The sequence below is a fragment of the Aptenodytes patagonicus genome, chromosome 5, assembly GCF_965638725.1.
Source record: "Aptenodytes patagonicus chromosome 5, bAptPat1.pri.cur, whole genome shotgun sequence".
Classification (NCBI taxonomy): domain Eukaryota; kingdom Metazoa; phylum Chordata; class Aves; order Sphenisciformes; family Spheniscidae; genus Aptenodytes; species Aptenodytes patagonicus.
In genome coordinates, this window is record NC_134953.1 from 83352673 (window position 1) to 83370697 (window position 18025).

At 52.1% G+C, this 18025-nt stretch overlaps 1 protein-coding gene across 1 annotated transcript in view; it reads right to left on the reverse strand.

Moving 5' to 3' along the window:
* LOC143160541 (beta-1,3-galactosyltransferase 1-like) overlaps positions 1-8337 on the reverse strand; it is a 59421-nt gene extending 51084 nt beyond the window's left edge. Inside the window, 2 exon segments of the mRNA XM_076338278.1 lie at positions 7763-8001; positions 8098-8337. Of these exon segments, the coding sequence (XP_076194393.1) occupies positions 7763-8001; positions 8098-8337 (479 nt within the window).
* Between the last annotated feature and the right edge of the window lie 9688 nt (positions 8338-18025).

Below are 18025 nucleotides of genomic sequence, written 5' to 3' on the forward strand. Positions count from 1 at the left end.
GGAGTTGTGCTGGAGTAATGCTGAGTTGGGGTGAAGCAAAGTGCCTGTTGGAGAGGGAATGACTGTGTTAGTATGAAGTCTGTATGAGGTTATGCTCCAGCCACGTGCTACTAGTGCCTCTCCTTACTCCAGCTCTCAAAGAGATGCTGAGGCTGCTCTTCTGCTGCAGCTGTGCTGGGGAGTCTCTTCCCAGGTGGAGACTGGGCTTCTAAGGCCTTGGCATTTTATCCCTTTTTCCTGTATTTATACTGCAGTGGTGCCTGACGGTTTCCTACAATGTAAAGGCCTAACGGGAACACATGGATCAAGACTGTGTTTGCAGCTTCAAAAAGCTTATTGGGAACCTTTCTCCAGGTTACTACTAGTATGTCTTGACCTAGAGTGCATTACAGTTGTCTGTTTGTCACACACAGAAAGAAGCGTGTGACACCTAGTCTCAAAAAGGCAAGTTTTGGATGTGTTGCAAGACCTCCTCTTCACGTATTTCTCTCCCCTCTGTCTCGACAGAGAAAGACACATGGGATAAGACATGTGTCAGAATGGTGTGGTGTAACAGACCCTGCCCTGCAGCAGGTCCCTGGAGTCGGGTAAATTCCCAATGTCCTTCTGGCTTCTTACTTCTTGAGTTCAAGTGCTACATAGTCCATGAGTTTTTCTGATCCAGCTGCTTTGGTCAGAGGGCGTTCAAATTAGTTGTGAGTCTTGAAGGGCAGGAAGGGAATCAGTCACAAAAAGGAAGGTGCGTCCTTAGTCTGTGTGCTGTCCACACAGGTGTCTGGGAGGCAGTTGCTCATTGTGGGGGTTTATTTGTGTGGGGTTTTTGAGTTCTCTAATACATCAGTGAAGAAACGGTGAAGAAGCTTGCTTGTTGAGAAGAGAGCCACATATTCATTTGTCCAATTTTGTATCAATTCCGTCTTTTTTCATCGCCCTGGTTTTGGGGCATCCTTACCACCTTCAGCCACGCACCCTACTCTTGCTCCAGCAGAGCCATTCTGCCAAGCTGTGCAGGGAGGCCAAGTGTGATGGTTACCTTTTCAGATGCAGAGGCACTTTTGTTCACGTGTCTGCATGTTTCTGCCCTCAGAACATTGTTGAAGTAAATTTCTGCTAAAAGGTAGTGCTGGGAGAGAAGAAGGTTTCTTGAAAAGGTCCTTCGACAGGCCTCCCTCAAGCTTAGAGATTTTCATGCTTTTGCTTGTTGCTACTGTGGACAACAATTAACATTTGAGAAGAGCGTAGTCCCTGCTGTGCACAGATAGAAATTAATCTCTCACCTGGTGGCTGGCTTTACATACCAGATGCTTGCAAAATATTGTGTCAAACCCACCAGAAGGGGATTTTCAGCTCCATTGTTCCTATTGGGCTGTTAAGTCCAGCCAAAACACAGACTTGGTTTCCTTGTACCTGCAGGTGAATGATGACCTGTTTGAACCTTTTGGGTTTATCTTGGAAGTGTTTACCCATTGACCTTCCCCTTTGGTGGCTTTCATTGACACTGTTATGTACTCAGCCTGCATTACTTTTCTATACTGGAGCCTGAAGTATTAAAACAGTGTAAGTCAGAGAGGTGTAAGCCTCTCTATCCCTCTGTCCTTCTTGTCTCTCTACCACTCTGTCCTGCTCGCTGCCCCTTTTTCTCATTCAGTCCCAGTGTCCTGCTCCCTGATGCTCTTTCCCTCTGTTGCTCTGTCCTTTTATCTGTCCTTCTCCCCGCCCCCCACCCCATTTCTCTCATGCTCCCTCTTCCTTTTTTATTCTCTGTTGGTCTGTCCTGCTCTCTGTGCCATCGTTTCTCATTGTATCCTTCTGTCTTGCTCCCTGACCCTATTCTTTTTTAATCCCTCTGTCATGCTGCCCATCCCAGGCTTTTTCTTCATCCTGCTCCCCGTCCTTACTTTTCTTTCTCTGTCCTGCTCCCACTACCTCTTTCTGCCTCTCCTCCTCTGTCCCTGCTGCTTCCTTCTCCATCTCTGTCCTGCTCCCTTCCCCCCCCCCCCCCCCCCCCACTGTGCCTCTGTCCTTTTTCTTGTCTGTGTCTTTTCTGTCTTTTTCTCGCTGTCCCGTTCCCTGCCTCATGCTTTCTCGCTACACCCCCGCTGTCCAGCCGGCTGCCACTTTTCTCTTCTAATGTCCTGCGCCCTGCTCCTCATTTTTGGCGACTTCTGCCTCTGCCCAGCAGCCCATCACTCCAGGAGCTGACCGACCGCCTGTCCGTTCCCCGCCGGACCAACGAGCGTGGCTCCGGGAACGACTGCTGAGGTGTCCCTGGGCAGGGGGAGTGTTGGAGGCTCCAAGCTCTGGAGCAGACTCGCTCCCGGGACTTGTTATGTGTGTGACTGAATAAACATTCCTCGTCTTTGCCCGCGCGGCTGCATTTGCACTTCCTTTGCACCGGGCGAGGGGCTGTTATGGAGCCCATGGGAGGAGGTGGCGCACTGTGGGGGTTGGGCGATGGCCCTCTGTTCCTGCTAGGCTCCAGCTGTGGGCTGGGGCCGGAGGAGCCCCAGGTGCGGGCAGCGAGGCTGATGGCGACGGCCCCTCCCTGTAAAGGGGCTGAGTTGCCAGAGTAGCTGCAGGCTGTGGGGATGGTGGTGGGGCTGCCGCGCCTCGGGTGGCTGTGGAAGGGCCCGTGTGAGCCAAGGGAGGAGCGGAGTGGGGGGCGGCGAGGCCGGCGGGGGGGCCGCGTCGTGTGGGAGCGGGACGGCGCTGGCTGCCCGGGGCCGCGCTAGGGGCTGGGCGGGGCTTCCGGGTGCATCGGCGGGGGAGAACGGTGTCCCCGCAGGGTCAGAGAGCAGGGAGGGCTGCCTCCCGCGGCATGCCGGGAGCTGTAGTCCTGGGCCACGGAGCTTCCGGTCGGCCATGTTGGCTCCCCGGAGCATGCCGGGAAGTGTAGTCTTCCGTCACTGCTGCCGGGCGGCCGTGCTGTCTCTGCCGGTGCATGCCGGGAGGTGTAGTTTTCGCGTACGTGGCTGCCGGGCAACCACATGGCTCTCGGGCGCGTGCGGCGCGGCGTAGTCCTTGCTACCGCCATGGCCCCCGCGGCGCGGCACGAGGTGTAGTTTTGTTGCCGGTTTCACGTGGTTTTCTGCGGGCTTCCCGCTGCGCCCGGTCCCCGACAAGCCGTGCGGCCGCGTCTCGAGAGCGCGTGCCTCTAACCTCGCTGCTGCCGCCCTGCGACCGAAATGTGGTACTGCCGCTCCAGCGCCGCGCATGCGCAGTTGAGCTTCACGCTGCGCTCGCTGCTGCCGCCGGGCGATCAAAAGACGGTACTGCAGCACGGTCGCAGCCCATGGGTGGAGGGGTTGTTACGCCGTACTCTCTGCTGCCGCCCTGTGATCAAAAGCCGGTACTGCAGCTCAGAAGCCGCGCATGCGAATTTGAGCGCTACGCCGCGCTCTCTGCTGCCGCCCGGCGATCAAAAGCCGGTACTACCGCTCAAGCGCCCCGCATGCCCTGATTAGCGTTATGCCTCGCTCTCTGCTGCCGCCCAGCGACCAAAAGCCGGTACTGCAGGATGGACGCAGCGCATGCGCAATGGGGTGTTACAGAGCGCTCGCTGCTGCTGCCCGGTGATCAAAATGCGGTACTACCGCTCAGGTGCCGCGCATGCGAATTTGAGTGCTACGCTGCGCTCTCTGCTGCCGCCCGGTGATCAAAAGCCGGTACTGCAGCTCAGTACACCTTTAAAAAGGTGTAAGTCAGACATGTAGGGTGGTGTTAAAATGGGCTTGTGAACCTTGTGCAGAAATGAGTTCATCAACTCCAGGTTTGTTCCAACACAAAATAGCTTGTGTTTGAGGTTCCCCTGCTTCCCCTGCCTCGTGGAATTATACTGCTGTCCCCTCAAAAATTTTATAATATATAGATTTAGAAAATAGACTTTGCTTAGCATTTTTATTATGGCCCTAGGAAGATTTTAGGTCCTAAGTTTCACTGATGCCTTCTTTACAGCTTTGCTAATGAATGGAAGATTTTCCTTCGTATTTTTCCAGCTCCCAAAGTGCCTGTGGTAACACAGCTTTTCCATACATCTCTGGCATTTCCAAGGGGGCCTTAAAACCCAAGCTGAACCACCTTATATATGGCTATATATGAAGGTCAGGTTGAGGATATTCCCAAAGTCCTCTAAACTAAAAAGCATTGCAACAGGTACACTTAAACAACAGATTTGCGAGGAGCTTCCAGTGAAGCAAAGGTTTTGTGCATAGTTGTGAGACACCCTCAGCCAATCTTCTCTTCCCTGTGGTATATGGAAAGTGGTCTTGGCCTTTCCCTCTGTCCAGCAGAGCCTGAGTCTTTTCCCTGCTTACTGAAGTTAAGGGCAAAGCTCTCCAATGGACTTCGACAGTGGGGACCGGAGGCTGATGTGGAAGGATACTGGGAGAGGACTGTTTGCCTCAGCAGTGGGCTATGCACAGCTGATACCATAACTTCATCCCTGTCCAGTAACTCTGATCTGTTGCTAATAGTATTTCTCAGGGTGGATTTTTGTTCCCTGTGACAGGTTATCTAGGTAGCATGAACTGAAATTAGTTTGTGTTTAATGTTCAGTCTTGCAGGAGGATCCGCTGTGATGTTTTACGTTAACTGAAAGAACAAAGTTAAATCTAGAAAAAGGCTGTAGCTGGAAAATCCAGCAAACTTCTGATACTCGGGCATTGTTGTGTTGATGCCATGTACCAGAAACATGGGGAGAAAGATTACAGAAAATTGCTACAGAACTTGTAGTGAGCAATGAGTCAGACACATGTCAGAGCACAGATCTGGCTTCTCAAGGCAGAAATTGCTGCTTTTGTCAGACACTTGCAACATGCATCTATGAGATGCTTAGTGCCCTGTGCTGCTTTTCAAAGCACAGTAGTGCTGAGACCACTACTGAATTGGCCTGCATTTGCTGAACAGAGAGTGGCTGAGAAACAAAGTGAAACCAAGAAAAGCAAAAAGTTCATGCCAGCTCTGATGAAAATCTACATGTATTTCTGCAGGTTGCTGTATTGCACCAGGTGCTGGTCTGTCCTGCTCCCAGTAAGAAAGGTATTCACTCTGTAAAGTATCATTTCGGAAGCTATTTATTAGTGTAACACTATCAAGAAAGACAAAAGCATAGATAGTCTTAGATCTTTTTAGATGCTGGGAACCCGAAGAAGTGTGGCATCCAAGGGGCCTCTGACTGATGTGCAGCATGCCGTGTAGACCCCAGCCATAGAAGAGGACCCCCATTTCGGTCCTGTGAGCTATTATAGGATTTTCTTACAAGGCAACAACTCTGTTCCTTCTTTCTGTTGTCAAACAGGAAGGTCATTTGCATGAGAGTTTGTTGCTCCACTTTTTGATTAAGGCAAGGCTATGCAGGTGGTGTAATCCTTGGTACTGAGGTGGAGCTGCCTGCAGCCTGTTGTGCTGCAATGAGCTGATTCAGTATATCCTTTGGCCAAGGGATATGTGCAGCTCAACACAGGCCTGAAGGCCAGGCTGTACACGCAGTGCGGCACAGCCCAGACCTGTGCCTACTCAGCAAACTGTTCTATGGATCGCTGACTCCACGATGTACAGCAGTTTTCCAGTCAGGATCACTCCAATGACTTAAGTGGGTTGCATTGTTTCCTTATGTGTCCTTATAAGCAATGCAATTTGCCATTGTTTCTGAGCCAATTTTTGCCCTTGTAAATTTATTGTTTGCCCATTGCCTGTGGGTGTTGCTGCACAGCTACGCTGAGTGCTGTGTGATGTGGGGATGGCACATCAGGAAAGCTGATTTGTACCTCAGGTGTGGGGAGCATCTCACCTCAGGTAGAGCTGCACGGTGCTGGCACTGTTGTGCTGCTTCTGAGGGTAAGGACAGAGTTTGACTGAAGGGGATATCTGGACAATGTGAGAAAGTGTATGTTGTAGGAAGCAAAAGAAGTGAATAGCTCTCAGCAGTGAGTGAGAATGTGCTTTCCAGCTTGCCTCTCTGGAAGAGACTGTGTGAGAATTCCCACAAGAGTCTGGTTTGATTACAAAGATTGGAACTGGAACTAATGATTTCTTTAGCATGAACAGAGCGGTTTTGCTGAGATGGTTTTATATGCAGTCGTGCAGGGCATTTTCTATAGCACTTTCCTCGGGCTCCTCAGATTCCTTTAAGCAAGGTATTGGACAATGGTAACACCTGCAGATAAAACACATCCTGGTTAGTTGTCACAGTGCTAAGGCAGTTGTCCTCTGATAAAGCAGCCATCCTTGTTGCCTCTGGATGTGACTTGGTAGTTAGCTTCTCATAACCACAGTAATAATACAAACAGCTTCATTTCTGAAAAATGGAGTTTGCTTGCAGAAATCTGAGAAGACAACAGTCAAATGCATGAAAACAAAGCATGAGAGGTCACCAAAGAAAACTCAGAGGGATGGTGGTGTGGTTTAACCTCAGCCAGCAATTGAGCACCACACAGCTGCTCGTTCACTTCCCCCCCCACCCCCCCCCCAGTGGGATGGGGGAGAGAATCGGAAGAGTAAAAGTGAGAAAAGTCGTGGGTTGAGATAAAAACAGTTTAACAATTGAAACTAAGTCATAATAATAGTAATAATAATTACTAAGTAATAATAATTACTAAGTAGTAATTATAGTACTATATTTATTATTATTACTATTACTATATACTTATAGTAATAATAATTACTGTAGCGAAACTACAGCTGCAGTACCGGCTTTTGATCGCCCGGCGGCAGCAGAGAGCACGGCATGACATTCAACTGTGCATGCGTGGCGCGGATGTGCAGTACTGACTTTGGTCGCCGGGTGGCAGCAGCGAGGGCAGGCGCACACGCTCGCGAGGCGCGGCCGCACGGCTCGTCAGGGACCGGGCGCGGCGGGAAGCCCGCAGAAAAACACATGAAACCGGCAACTAAAGTACACCTCGTGCCGCCCCGCGGGGGCTGCGGCAGTAGCAAGGACTACGCTGCGCCGCAGGTGCCCGAGAGCCATGCGGCTGCCCAGCAGCCACGTCTGCGAAAACTACACCTCCCGGCATGCCCTGGCAGAGACAGCACGGCCGCCCGGCAACTGAGTGACGAAAGACTACACCTCCCGGCATGCTCCGGGGAACAGAGGGCTGACCGGAAGCCCCATGGCCCAGGACTACAGCTCCCGGCATGCCGCGGGAGGCAGCCCTCCCTGCTCTCTGACCCTGCGGGGACACCGTTCTCCCTCCGCCGACGTACCCGGAAGCCCCGCCCAGACCCCAGCGCAGCCCTCCGCGCCCCAGCGTGGCTCCGGGCACCGGAGCTCCCACACGGCGCGGCCCCACCCCCCGCCAGCCTCGCCACCCCCCTCACTCAGCGACCGCTCCGCTCCTCCGTTGGCTCACACCGGCCCCTCCACGGCCACCCAGGGCGCGGCAGCCACACCACCAGCCCCGCAGCTGCTCTGGCAGCACAGCCCTTTTACAGGGGGGCTGCTGGTAGCTGCTCCCGTCACTCACTGCTACCGCCGGGCGACCAAAGTGCGGTACTGCGGGTAGGTGCTGCGCGTGCGCGCAGGCACCACCGTGCTCCACGTTGCCATCTGCCGGTAACAGCAATGTGATGCTGCGGTGCCTGCGGGGTGGTGCTGCCGAGCTCGTTGCTGCCTCCCATTAAGGCAATGCCGCTGCCGCCCCACGTGTGCAGTGTCGGCGGGCGCTCGGCAACGCGCGGGACCGCGGCGCCGGTGCCGCCCCCGGGCACGCGCCGCCCGGCGGGTGCTCGCTGCTGCTGCCGCCTGGTGGCCGAAGCGCGGTACTGCAGCGCCGACACCGCGCGGGTGCGCGGCAGCGCCACCGCCTCCTCCGCTGCTGCCGCCTGGTGGCCGACGCGCGGTACTGCAGCCCGATGTTTGTGCGCCAGCTCTGACCCCTGCAGCGTGCCGTTGGCGTCCCGCGCATGTGCGGTTCCCGGGAGCAGCATGGCGGCCCGCAAGACGCCGGAGGGGTGAGCGAGCCCCTTCGGCGGGTGCAGGGGTGTCTCCTGCCCGCCGGCCGCCTGGGGGTGGCGGGACAAGAAGCTGCAAACCGCCTGCTGCGGCAGGCTCGTGGTCCGCTGGAGGCGAGCCAGGTCAGGGCAGCCCCAGGGACTTACCCGAGGGCTGACGGAAGGGGAGAGGGGAAGGAGGTGGACACCCCTACAGGCGCCGGCGCTGGGCGCCTCCCCAGCTCGCCAGAGCTCTCCCTGAGCCTCCCCCGGCCCCGCTCGTGCTGTGCAGCTGCCCCCGGCTCCAGCACCTCCCGTGAAGTCTGTCGCATAGGCGCAGGCCGCCCCCAGGCCCTGTAGTGAAGGCTGCAGGCTGGCCCTCGAATGTGCTTGATTCTCCCTTAACATGGGTGCTGTTAGCAGCAGCACAGGGAAAGAGCGGCGTCTCCAGAAGCCCCTACAGAAGCAGGGGGTCTGGTCAGGGGCAATTTACAGTAATAATGGTCACTGCTTCTTCTTTCCCTCTCCCAGAGGCTGCGCTGAGGATGCAGTTTTCCATTCCTCCCCTGGGATGCCGTTGACTGCACCCGCCTCAGGCTTGCGTGGGTTGTCTCTGCCTGTCCTCGCTGTCCTCGCAGTGTGGGGGTGAAAAGGGACAGGTGGAGCACTTACTGGCTGTGGACAGGAGCTGCTGCGGCTGAAGCTGGAGAGGCCAGAGAAAGGTAAAGAAGAAGAAATCGAAGGCCATCTGGCTGGCAACTGCTTCCTGCTGCAGGCAAGAGAGAGCCTGCCTCTCTGAGTGAGGAAGGATCCTTCTTCGTAGTCCGCAGCAGGTCATGCTGCCGACATGCACCGCAGGGTCTGTATGCATAACCCAAAGCATGGTACGGCTGTGTAGTGCGCAAACGAATGAGGCTAAGTGTTTAGGAAGCCTCATCTTGTAAGAGCTATAAGACACCCATGTATTCTCTTAGGTGGAGGACAGCCAAGCAACTGTAGTTACAGAAGTGGAATGGAGGAGAGAAGGGAAAAGAAGCGTCTGAACTGGCAAAGTCTCCTGGCAGTGCAGAGAGCGAGAGCTGTGGTGAGTTCCAGGCCCTCGGGGCCCTGTTGCTCCTCTTGTGCATCCCAGGCCCCCCCTGCCCCTCTCCTGGCCCCCTCTCTTTCGCACGCTGCTGTGATTTTTTTTTTTTTTTTTTTGCTTCCCTGTACCTCTCCTTTTCTCTCTATTCTTCTGTCCTGCTCCCTCTCTTTTTTTTCATCTGTCTCTGTCCTGCACCCATTGCTGTTTTTTCCTTTTTCATCTCTTTGCCCTGATCTGCCCGTCTCTTTTTCCCCACAATTTCTCTGGCCTGTTTCCTGGTGTTCTTTTCCTCTCTGCACCTGTATGTGCCTTCCTATCTCTCCCCTTCTTTCCTTCCTACCTTCTTTTTCTCTCTCTAACCCTTTGTCTTGCTCACTGTCACTGGTTTTTTTCATTCTGTATCTCACTGTCCCCATCCTTCTTCCTGTTCATCTCTTACTCTCTCTGACCCTTTGTGCTGCTCCCTGCCCCCTTTTTTTTTTTTCATTCTCCATTTCTCTGCAGGGCTCCTAATACCTCTCTTTCTTTCTCCAACCCCCTGTGCTTCTCACGGTCTCTGTCTTTCTCTCTCTCTCATCATTACTCTTGTCTGTCACTCTGTCTTGCTTCCTGTTCCATTGTTTCTCGCTATATCCCTTTGTCCTGCTCCCTGCCCATACTCGTATTCCTCTCTGTCCTGTTGACCATCCCAGGTTTTTTTCTCCATCTTCATCCTGCTGCTGCCCTGATTTTAATTTCTCTGCCCTGCTCTCTGTCACTCTTTGTCTCTTTTCCTCTGTCCCTGCTACTTTTTTCTCCATCTCTGTCCAGATCCCTGTCCCTTTTTTTTCCTCTTGCTGTCCCTCTGCCCTGCTTCCTCTCGCTATCTTTTCTATCTTTCTCTCTCTGTCCCATTCCCTCTCCCATCCTTTCTAACTGTATCCCCCTGTCCAGCTGGCTGTCCCTTCTTTCCTTTCTCTCTTCCTCAGTATTTTTTCTTTCCCCATCTCTCTCTCTCCCCCACTGCCCATCACAGTTGGGTTTTTTCCTCCAATGCTGTCCTGCTCTCCATCCCTTTTTTCTGTTTCTGTCATTCTGTCCTGCTCCCTGTGTCTGTTTTTTAATTCTTCCATCTCTCTCCTGGAGCCCATCACTATTTCTTTCCTCTTCCATCCCTTTGTCCTGTTCCCTGTCCTTGTCAATCTTTCCCTTCTTTCTGCCTCCCGTCCTTTTTTCCTTTCTTGCTCCATCTCTCTGTCCTGCTCCCTATCCCCCCCATCCCTCTCTTGTTTCCTCCGTCCTTCTCCTTCCCTTCCCCCCATTTCTCTGCCCTCTTTGGGTTTTTTGTTCTCTGTCACTCTGTCCTGCTCCCTGTCACTGTTTTTTCTCACTCCCATCTTTGTCCTGCAGCGCAATGCTGGTTTTTTCCTTCTCCATCTATCTCTCCTGCCCATTCTAGGCTTTTTCCCCTCCATCTCTGTCCTGCTCCCTGTCTCTTATTTTTGCCTGGTTTTCACTTTGTCCTGCCTCCTTGTCCCTTTTTTCTTTCTCTGTATCACGTTGTCTTGCTCCCTGTCTTTCTCTGACAATCTGTGTCCTGCTCCTTGTCCTTCTTTTTCCACCTCTCTATCATCCCCCATCCTTCTTCCTGTCTTTCTTTTTTCTCTTTCTATCCTTCTGCCCCAATGCTTCTTTCTCCAACTCTGTCCTGCTCCCTGCCCCTTGTTTCCTCTCACTGTCCCTCTGTCCTGCTTCCTGTCCCCATTTTTTCTGTCTTTATTTCTCTGTCCCGCTGCCTGTCCAGTCGTTTCTTGCTATACCTCCCCATCCAGCTGGCTCTCCCTTTTTTCCTTTCTCTCCTTCTCTGTCCTGCTCCCTGGCCCTTTTTTCTCTTTCTCTGTCTCTGTCCTCTGGCCCATTGCTGTTTCTTTTTTCCTTCTTGGTCTCTTTGTACAGATCTGACCTTTTCTTTCTTTCTCAATCCCTTTGTCCTGTTCCCTGTCCTTTTTCTCTCTCTGTGTCCTGCACCCTGTCACCATCTTTGTCCCTCTTTTCTTCTTCCTCTCCTTTCCCCCCCATCTCTCTGTCCCTCTGTCCTGCTCAGTGACGCTACATTTTCTTGCTCTATCTCTCTGCAGGACTCCTCATCCCTATTTTTCTTGATTTCCCTACCTCTCTGACATTTTTATCGACCTTTCTTTCTCTCTCTGCTCCTCAGTCTTTTCCCTTGTCTTTATTTTTCTCTTTCTAGTCCTCTGTCCTGCTCCCCATCACTGTATTTTTTCTCTACGTCTCTGCCCCACTCACCATCCCTCTCTTTCTTTCTCCATACCTCTGTGCTGCTCCCTGTTCCTCCTTCCCTCTCCCTCCCTCCTTCTCTCTCGTTATTCTTGCGTCTCTCATTGTCTCTCTACTCCTCTGTCCTGCTCCCCGTCCCTAATTTTCCTTTTCCATTTCTTTGTCCTACTTTCAGTCCCCGTTTTTCCTCTGGCTCCATCTCCCTGTCATTCTCCCTGTTGCTCTCGCTTGCTCTCTATCCCAGTGTCCTGCTCCCCATCCCTCTCTTTTTCTCTGTATCCCATTTCCTTGCTCCCTGTCCCTCACTTGTTTTCTGCATCACTCTCTCCTTCCTCCTGTCCTTCCTTCCCCCTGCCTCTGGCCTGATGCTTGTCACTGGTTTTTCTTTCTCCTACTCTCTGTACATGTTCTGTCACTCTTTCTCTCTCTGTCCTTCCTCCAACCTGTATTTTCCTCTCTCCATCCCTCTGCCCCTAATGCTTCTTCCTCCATCTCTTGGTCCTGCTCCCTGCCTCTTTTTTGGTCTCGCTGTACATCTGTCCTGCTTCCTCTCCCTGGTTATTCTGCCTTTATCCCTCTGTCCCACTGCCTGTCTCATTGTTTCTAGTTATATCCCCCTGTCCAGCCAGCCGTCCCTTTTTTCCTTTCTCTCTTCCCTACTCTGGCCCTACCTTTTCTTCCTCCGTCTCTGTCCAGCAGCCTGTCATTGTTTTTTTCCCTTCTCCTCTTTGTCTTAATATGCATCTGGTTCTGCGCCCCCCTCCCCCCCCCAGTCCCTCTCTTCTGTTTCTTGTCCTCCTTTTTGTCTCTCCATGTCCCGTGCTCTATCCCCATCTTTCTCTCTCTCTCCATCCTTCCGTTTCCCTCCTTGTTTTCACCTGCATCCTTTTGTCCTGTTGCTCATCAGTATTTTTTCGACCCAGTGCTCTGTCCTGCTCCCTGTCCCTTACTTCTCTGTCAATCCCTCTGTCCTGTTGCCTATCATTGTTTTTGCTGTCTGCATCCCACTGCCCTGCTTCCCATTCATCTCTTTTGTCTCTATCCTCCTGTCCTGCTCCCCAGCCCCAGTACTTTTCCTTTCTCCAGCTCTCTCACCTGCTCCCCGCCCCTCTCTTTTTCCCTCTGTCATTCTTTCCACTTCCCTGTAGGTCTCTCTCTGCAATCTTGTGTCCCGCGCTCCCTGTCCCTCCCTGTTTATATCCCACTGTCCTGGTCCCCGTCCCTCTCTTTGCCTCTCTATCTCTCTGTCCCTGCCCTTGTCCCTGTTATTTCTTCCTCTGTCTCTCTGTCCTGCTGCCCATCTCTGTCCAGGTCCCTTTCTGGTTTTCTCACTCTCTTGGTTACTCTGCTTTTCTTCCCGTCCCTATTATTTTTCTCTCTTCATCCCTCTGTCCTGCTCTGTGTTCCCTCCCTCCCACTCCCCCAGTGTCCTGGTAACACACAGTCCTGCAGTGTGTTACCCGTCCTTCTCCCTGTTGATTTTTTCCTCTTGCTGTATCCCTCTGTCCTGCTCCCCAGAACAAATTTTTTTAATTCTCTGTATTTCTGTTCTTCTGCCCATCAGTTTTTTCATTCTCCATCTCTCTCCTACTCCCCATCCTTCTCTTTCTTTCTCTATCAGTCTTTCCTCTTCCCTGTACCTCTGTTTTTCTGTATCCTTGCATCCCACTGCCTGCCTCCCTCCCTCTCACACTGTCTTGCTCCCCACCCCCACCTTTTTCTTTCTACCGTTCTGATGTGTGTCCTCCCACCCCCCCCTTTTACATGTCCTGGTCTCTCTCTCTACATCCCTCTGTCATTCTCCTTCTATTGCTCTTCATGCTCTTTTTTCCTCTCTTTTCCTCTATCCTGCTGCCCATCACTATTTCTTCCTTCTCTGTCCCTTTGTCCTGCTCCCTGTCCTTGTCAATCTTTGCCTTTGTTCTGCCTCCGGTCTTTCTTTGTTTTCTCCATCCCTGTCCTTTTCCTTGTACCTTTTTCTCTCTGCTCCTCAGTCCTTCTCCCTTGTCTTCTTTTTCTCTTTCTGCCATCCCTCTCTTTTCCTCTGTGACCCTCTGTGCTGTTCCCTTTCCTTTCTTTCTCCAATTATCTGTTGTCTTACCTGCCCCTCTCCCTCTGTCTCTCTTCCTGTGTCCTGCTCCCTGGCCCTGTTATTTATTGCTTCACTTCTCTGTCCTGCTGTCTGTCCCTGTTTTCTCTCGTGCTCCACCTCTCTGTAATTCTCTCTTGCTCTCATTGGCTCTCTATCTCAGCATCCTGCTCCCTGTCCCTCTCTCTTTCGCAGTATCCCACTTTCTGACTCCCTGTCCCTCACCTGTTTTCTATATTGCTCTGTCCTTCCTCCTGTCTATCCTTGTCCCTCTGGCCTGCTACCCATTACTGTTTTTTTCTTTCTTTCTGTCCTGTCACTCTCCTCCTTCCTCTGTCTCGAATGTTTCTTTCTCCATCTCTGCCCCGCTCCCTGTGCCTTTTCTCTTACTCTCTCTGTCCTCCATCCTCCCTCTAACTTTTTGTCTGTGTATCTCCATACCACTGCCTGTCCCATCGTTTCTTGCTATATCCCCCTGCCCAGCTTCACTGTCCCATTATTCCCCTCTGTCCTACTCCCTGGCCTTCTTTCTCATCCTGCAGTCCGTCACTGTTTTTTCTTTCTCCATCTCTTTATCCTGATCTGTCTCCCTCTTCTTTTCCCTCAGTTCCTCTGGCTTGTTCCCTATCTTTTTCTCTCCCTCCCGCTTCTTTATTCCTCTCATTCAATTTCTCTCCCAATCCATCTGTTCTGCTCCCTGCCCATCATTTTCTCTTTCTAGTCTTCTGTCCTGCTCCTCATCACTGTATTTTCTTTTTTCATTTCTCTGCCCTGCTCCCCATTCTTCTCTTTCTTTCTCCATACACCTTTATGCAGATCCCCATCCCTCCCTCCCTCCCTCCCTCCCTCCCTCTCTGTCGTTATCCTTGCGTCCCTCGTTGTCTCTCCATTCCTCTGTCCTGCTCCCCATCCCTAATTTTCCTTTTCCATTTCTCTGTCCTGCTTTTGGTCCCTGTTTTTCCTCTGGCTCCATCTCCCTGTCATTCTCCCTGTTGCTCTCGCTTGCTCTCTATCCCGATGTCCTGCTCCCCATCCCTGTTTTTCTCTGTATCCCATTTCTGTCCCTCACTTGTTTTCTGTATCCCTCTCTCCTTCCTCCTGTCCTTCCTTCCCCCTGCCCCCCTGCCTCTGGCCTGCTTCTTGTCACTGTTTTTTCTTGCTCCTGCTCTCTGTCCAAGTTCTGTCACTCTCTTTCTCCCTCTGTCCCTCTGTCCTTCCTCCAACCTGTATTTCCCTCTCTCTATCCCTCTGCCCCTAATGCTGCTTCCTCCACCTCTCGGTCCCGTTCCCTGCCCCTTTTTTCCTCTCGCTGTCCATCTGTCCTCCTTCCTCTCCCTGGTTATTCTGCCTTTATCGCTCTGTCCCACTGCCTGTCTCATTGTTTCTGGTTATATCCCCCTGTCCAGCCAGCTGTCCCTTTTTTCCTTTCTCTCTTCCCTACTCTGGCCCTGCTTTTTCTTCCTTCGTCTCTGTCCAGCAGCCCCTCAGCGGTTTCTTTTTTCCCCCTTCTCCATCTCTTTGTTTTAATCTGCATCTGTCCCTGCCCCCGATCCCCAGTCCCTCTGTCCTGTTCCTTGCCCTGCTTTTGGTCTCTTCGTGTCCCGCGCTCTATCCCCATCTTTCCCTCTGTCTCCCTCCTTCCTTTTCCCTCCTTCTTTTTCTTTGCATCCCTTTGTCTTGTTGTTCACCAGTATTTTTTCCTCCCATTCCTCTGTCCTGCTCCCTGTCCCTTACTTCTCTGTCAGTCCCTCTGTCCTGTTGCCTGTCGTTGTTTTTGCTGTCTGCATCGTCTCTTTCGGCTCTATCCTCCTGTCCTGCTCCCCAGCAGGACTTTTTCTTTCTCCAGCTCTCTCACCTGCTCCCCACCCCCTCTCTTGTTCCCTCTGGCATTCTTTCCACTTCCCTGTACCTTTCTCTCTGCAATCCTGTGTCCCGCGCTCTCTGTCCCTCCCTGTTTATATCCCACTGTCCTGGTCCCCGTCCGTCTCTTTGCCTCTCTCTTTCTCTCTCTCTCTCTCTGTTCCTGACCTTGTCGCTGTTTTTTCTTTCTCCGTCTCTCTGTCCTGTTGCTCATCTCTCTCCAGTTCCCTTTCTGTTTTTTTTCCTCTCTTGGTTACTCTGCTTTTTGTCCTGTCCCTATTTTTTGTCTCTCTTCATCCCTCTGTCCTGCTCTGTGTCCCCTCCCTCTCGCTCCCTGTGTGTGTCCTTCTGTGTGTTACCCGTCCTTCTCCCTGTTGATTTTTTCCTCTTGCTGTATCCCTCTGTCCTGCTCCCTAGAAGTATTTTTTGAATTCTCTGTATTTCTGGTCTTCTGCCCATTGCATTTTTTGTTCTCTGTCTCTCTCTCTCCTGCTCCCCATCCTCCCCTTTCTCGCTCTGTCGTTCTTTCCTCTTCCTTGTAGGTCTGTTTTTCTCTATCTTTGCGTTCCCCCGCCCCCCCCCCCCCCCCCCCCCCGTCTCTCTCTATCACACTGTCTTGCTCTCCACCCCTCTCGTTTTTTTCTTTCTACCCTTCTGGTGTGTGTCCCCCTCCCCGCCCCCTTTTACGTGTCCTGGTCTTTCTCTACATCCTTCTGTCATTCTCCGTCTCTTGCTCTTCTTGCTCTTTCTCTCTCTCTTCCTCTGTCCTATTCGCTGCCCGTCACTATTTTTTCCCTCCTCCGTCCCTTTGTCCTGCTCCCTGTCCTTGTCAGTCTTTCTCTTTGTTCTGCCTCCAGTCTTTCTTTGTTTTCTCCATCTCTGCCCTTTTCCCTGTACCTTTTTCTCTCTGCTCCTCCGTCCTTTTCCCTTGTCTTCTTTTTCTTTCTGCCATCCCTCTCTTTTTTTCTGTGACCCTCTGTGCTGTTCCCTTTCCTTTCTTTCTCCCGTTATCTGTTGTCTTACCTGTCCCTCTTTCTCTGTCTCAAACATTTCTTCTCCATCTCTGCCCCGCTCCCTGTCCCTTTTCTCTTATTCTCTGTCTTCCATCCTCCCCCTAACTTTTTGTCTGTATATCTCCGTACCACTGCCTGTCTCGCTATATCCCCCTGCCCAGCTCGCTGCCCCGTTATTCCCCTCTGTCCTGCTCCCTGGCCTTTTTTCTCACCCTGCAGCCCAGCGCTGGTTTTTCTTTCTCCATCTCTTGGTCCTGATCTGTCTCCCTGTTCTTTTCCCTCAATCCTTCTGGCTTGTTCCCTATCTTTTTCTCTCCCTCCCTTCTTCCTTATTCCTCTCATTCAGTTTCTCTCCCTATCCATCTGTTCTGCTCCCTGCTCATCATTTTCTCTCTCTTTCCCTCTGTCCTACTGCTGCGCGTAGTGCGCAAGGCTACGTGTCTAGGAAGCCTCATCTCGTAAGAGCTGTAAGACACCCACGTATTCTCTTCGGTGGAGGACAGCCAAGCGACCGGAGTTATAGAAGAGGAGGGTACGAGAGCAGGAGAAAGAAGCGTTTGAACTGGCAAATTCTCCTGGCAAAGGTGAGAGCGAGAGCTGCGGTGAGTCCTGGGCCCTCAGGACCCTGTCGCCCCTCTTCTGCATCCCAGTCCTTCCCCGGCCCCTCCTCTTTCCCATGCTGATGCGATTTTTTGTTTTGGTTTGGTTTTTTTGCGCGCTCCTCTGTACTTCCTTTCTCCATCTCGCTCTGAGCGGCTCCCTGTCCCCATGTTTTAGGTCCTCACTCTCTCTCTGCCCTGTAGCCCATGGCTATTTTTTCCTTCTCCGTCTCTCTCTGTCCGGCTCCCGGCCACTATTTTTGCGTTCCTCCCTCTCTGTCCTGTAGCCCGTCAGTATTTTTGCTGTCTTTGGCTCTCTGTGTCCGGCCCCTTGTCCCTGTTGTTCAAGGTCTTCCTTCTCGGCCCTGTAGCACGTCGCGAGTCTATGTCTTTCTCCATCTCTCTTTATCCTGCTCCCTGCCCCTTATTTTGAATTCCTCCCTCTGTCCTGTCGCCCATCACTATTTTGTCCTTTCTCCGTGTCACTCTGTCTTATTCCCTGTCCCTGTTTTCCTAAGTCTTCCCTCTCTGCCCCCTAGCCCGTTGCTCTAGTCTTCTTTCCTTGTCTCAGTTTGTCTGGCTCCCTGTCCCACTTTCTTCATTCCTCCCTCTCTGCCGTGTCGCCCAGAGCGTCTCCTTTCTCCCTTCTTCTCCGTCTGTCTTGCTGTCCCCATTTTTAAACTCTCCTTTCTCCAGTAGCCCGCCACAGTTTTGTCTTTCTCCGTCTCTCTCTGTCCAACTCCCTGTCTCTAATTTTTAATTCTTCCCTCTCTCTCTGGAAGCCTGTTTGGACTTTTCCCCTTCTCAGTCTCTCTGTCCAGCTCCCTGTCCTTGTTCTTTAATTCCTCCCTCTCTGCCCTGTTACCCATCACCATGTTTAGTTTCTCCATCTCTCTCGGTACAGCTCAAGACCCTGATTTTTAAAATTCCTCCTTCTCTGCCTTAGAGCCTATTGGTATTTTTTTTCTTTCTCTGGCTTTCTCTTTCCAGCTCCCAGGCCCTGTTTTTCAATTTTGTCCTTCTTGGCTCTGTGCCACATTGCTATTTCATTTGTTCATCCAGCTCTCCCTGTCTGGCTCTCTGCCAGGATTTTTTAATTTGTCCCTATCTGTCTTGGAGCCCATTGCTGTTTTTTCTTTCTCTGTGTGTCTCTGTCTGGCTCCCTATGTGTTTT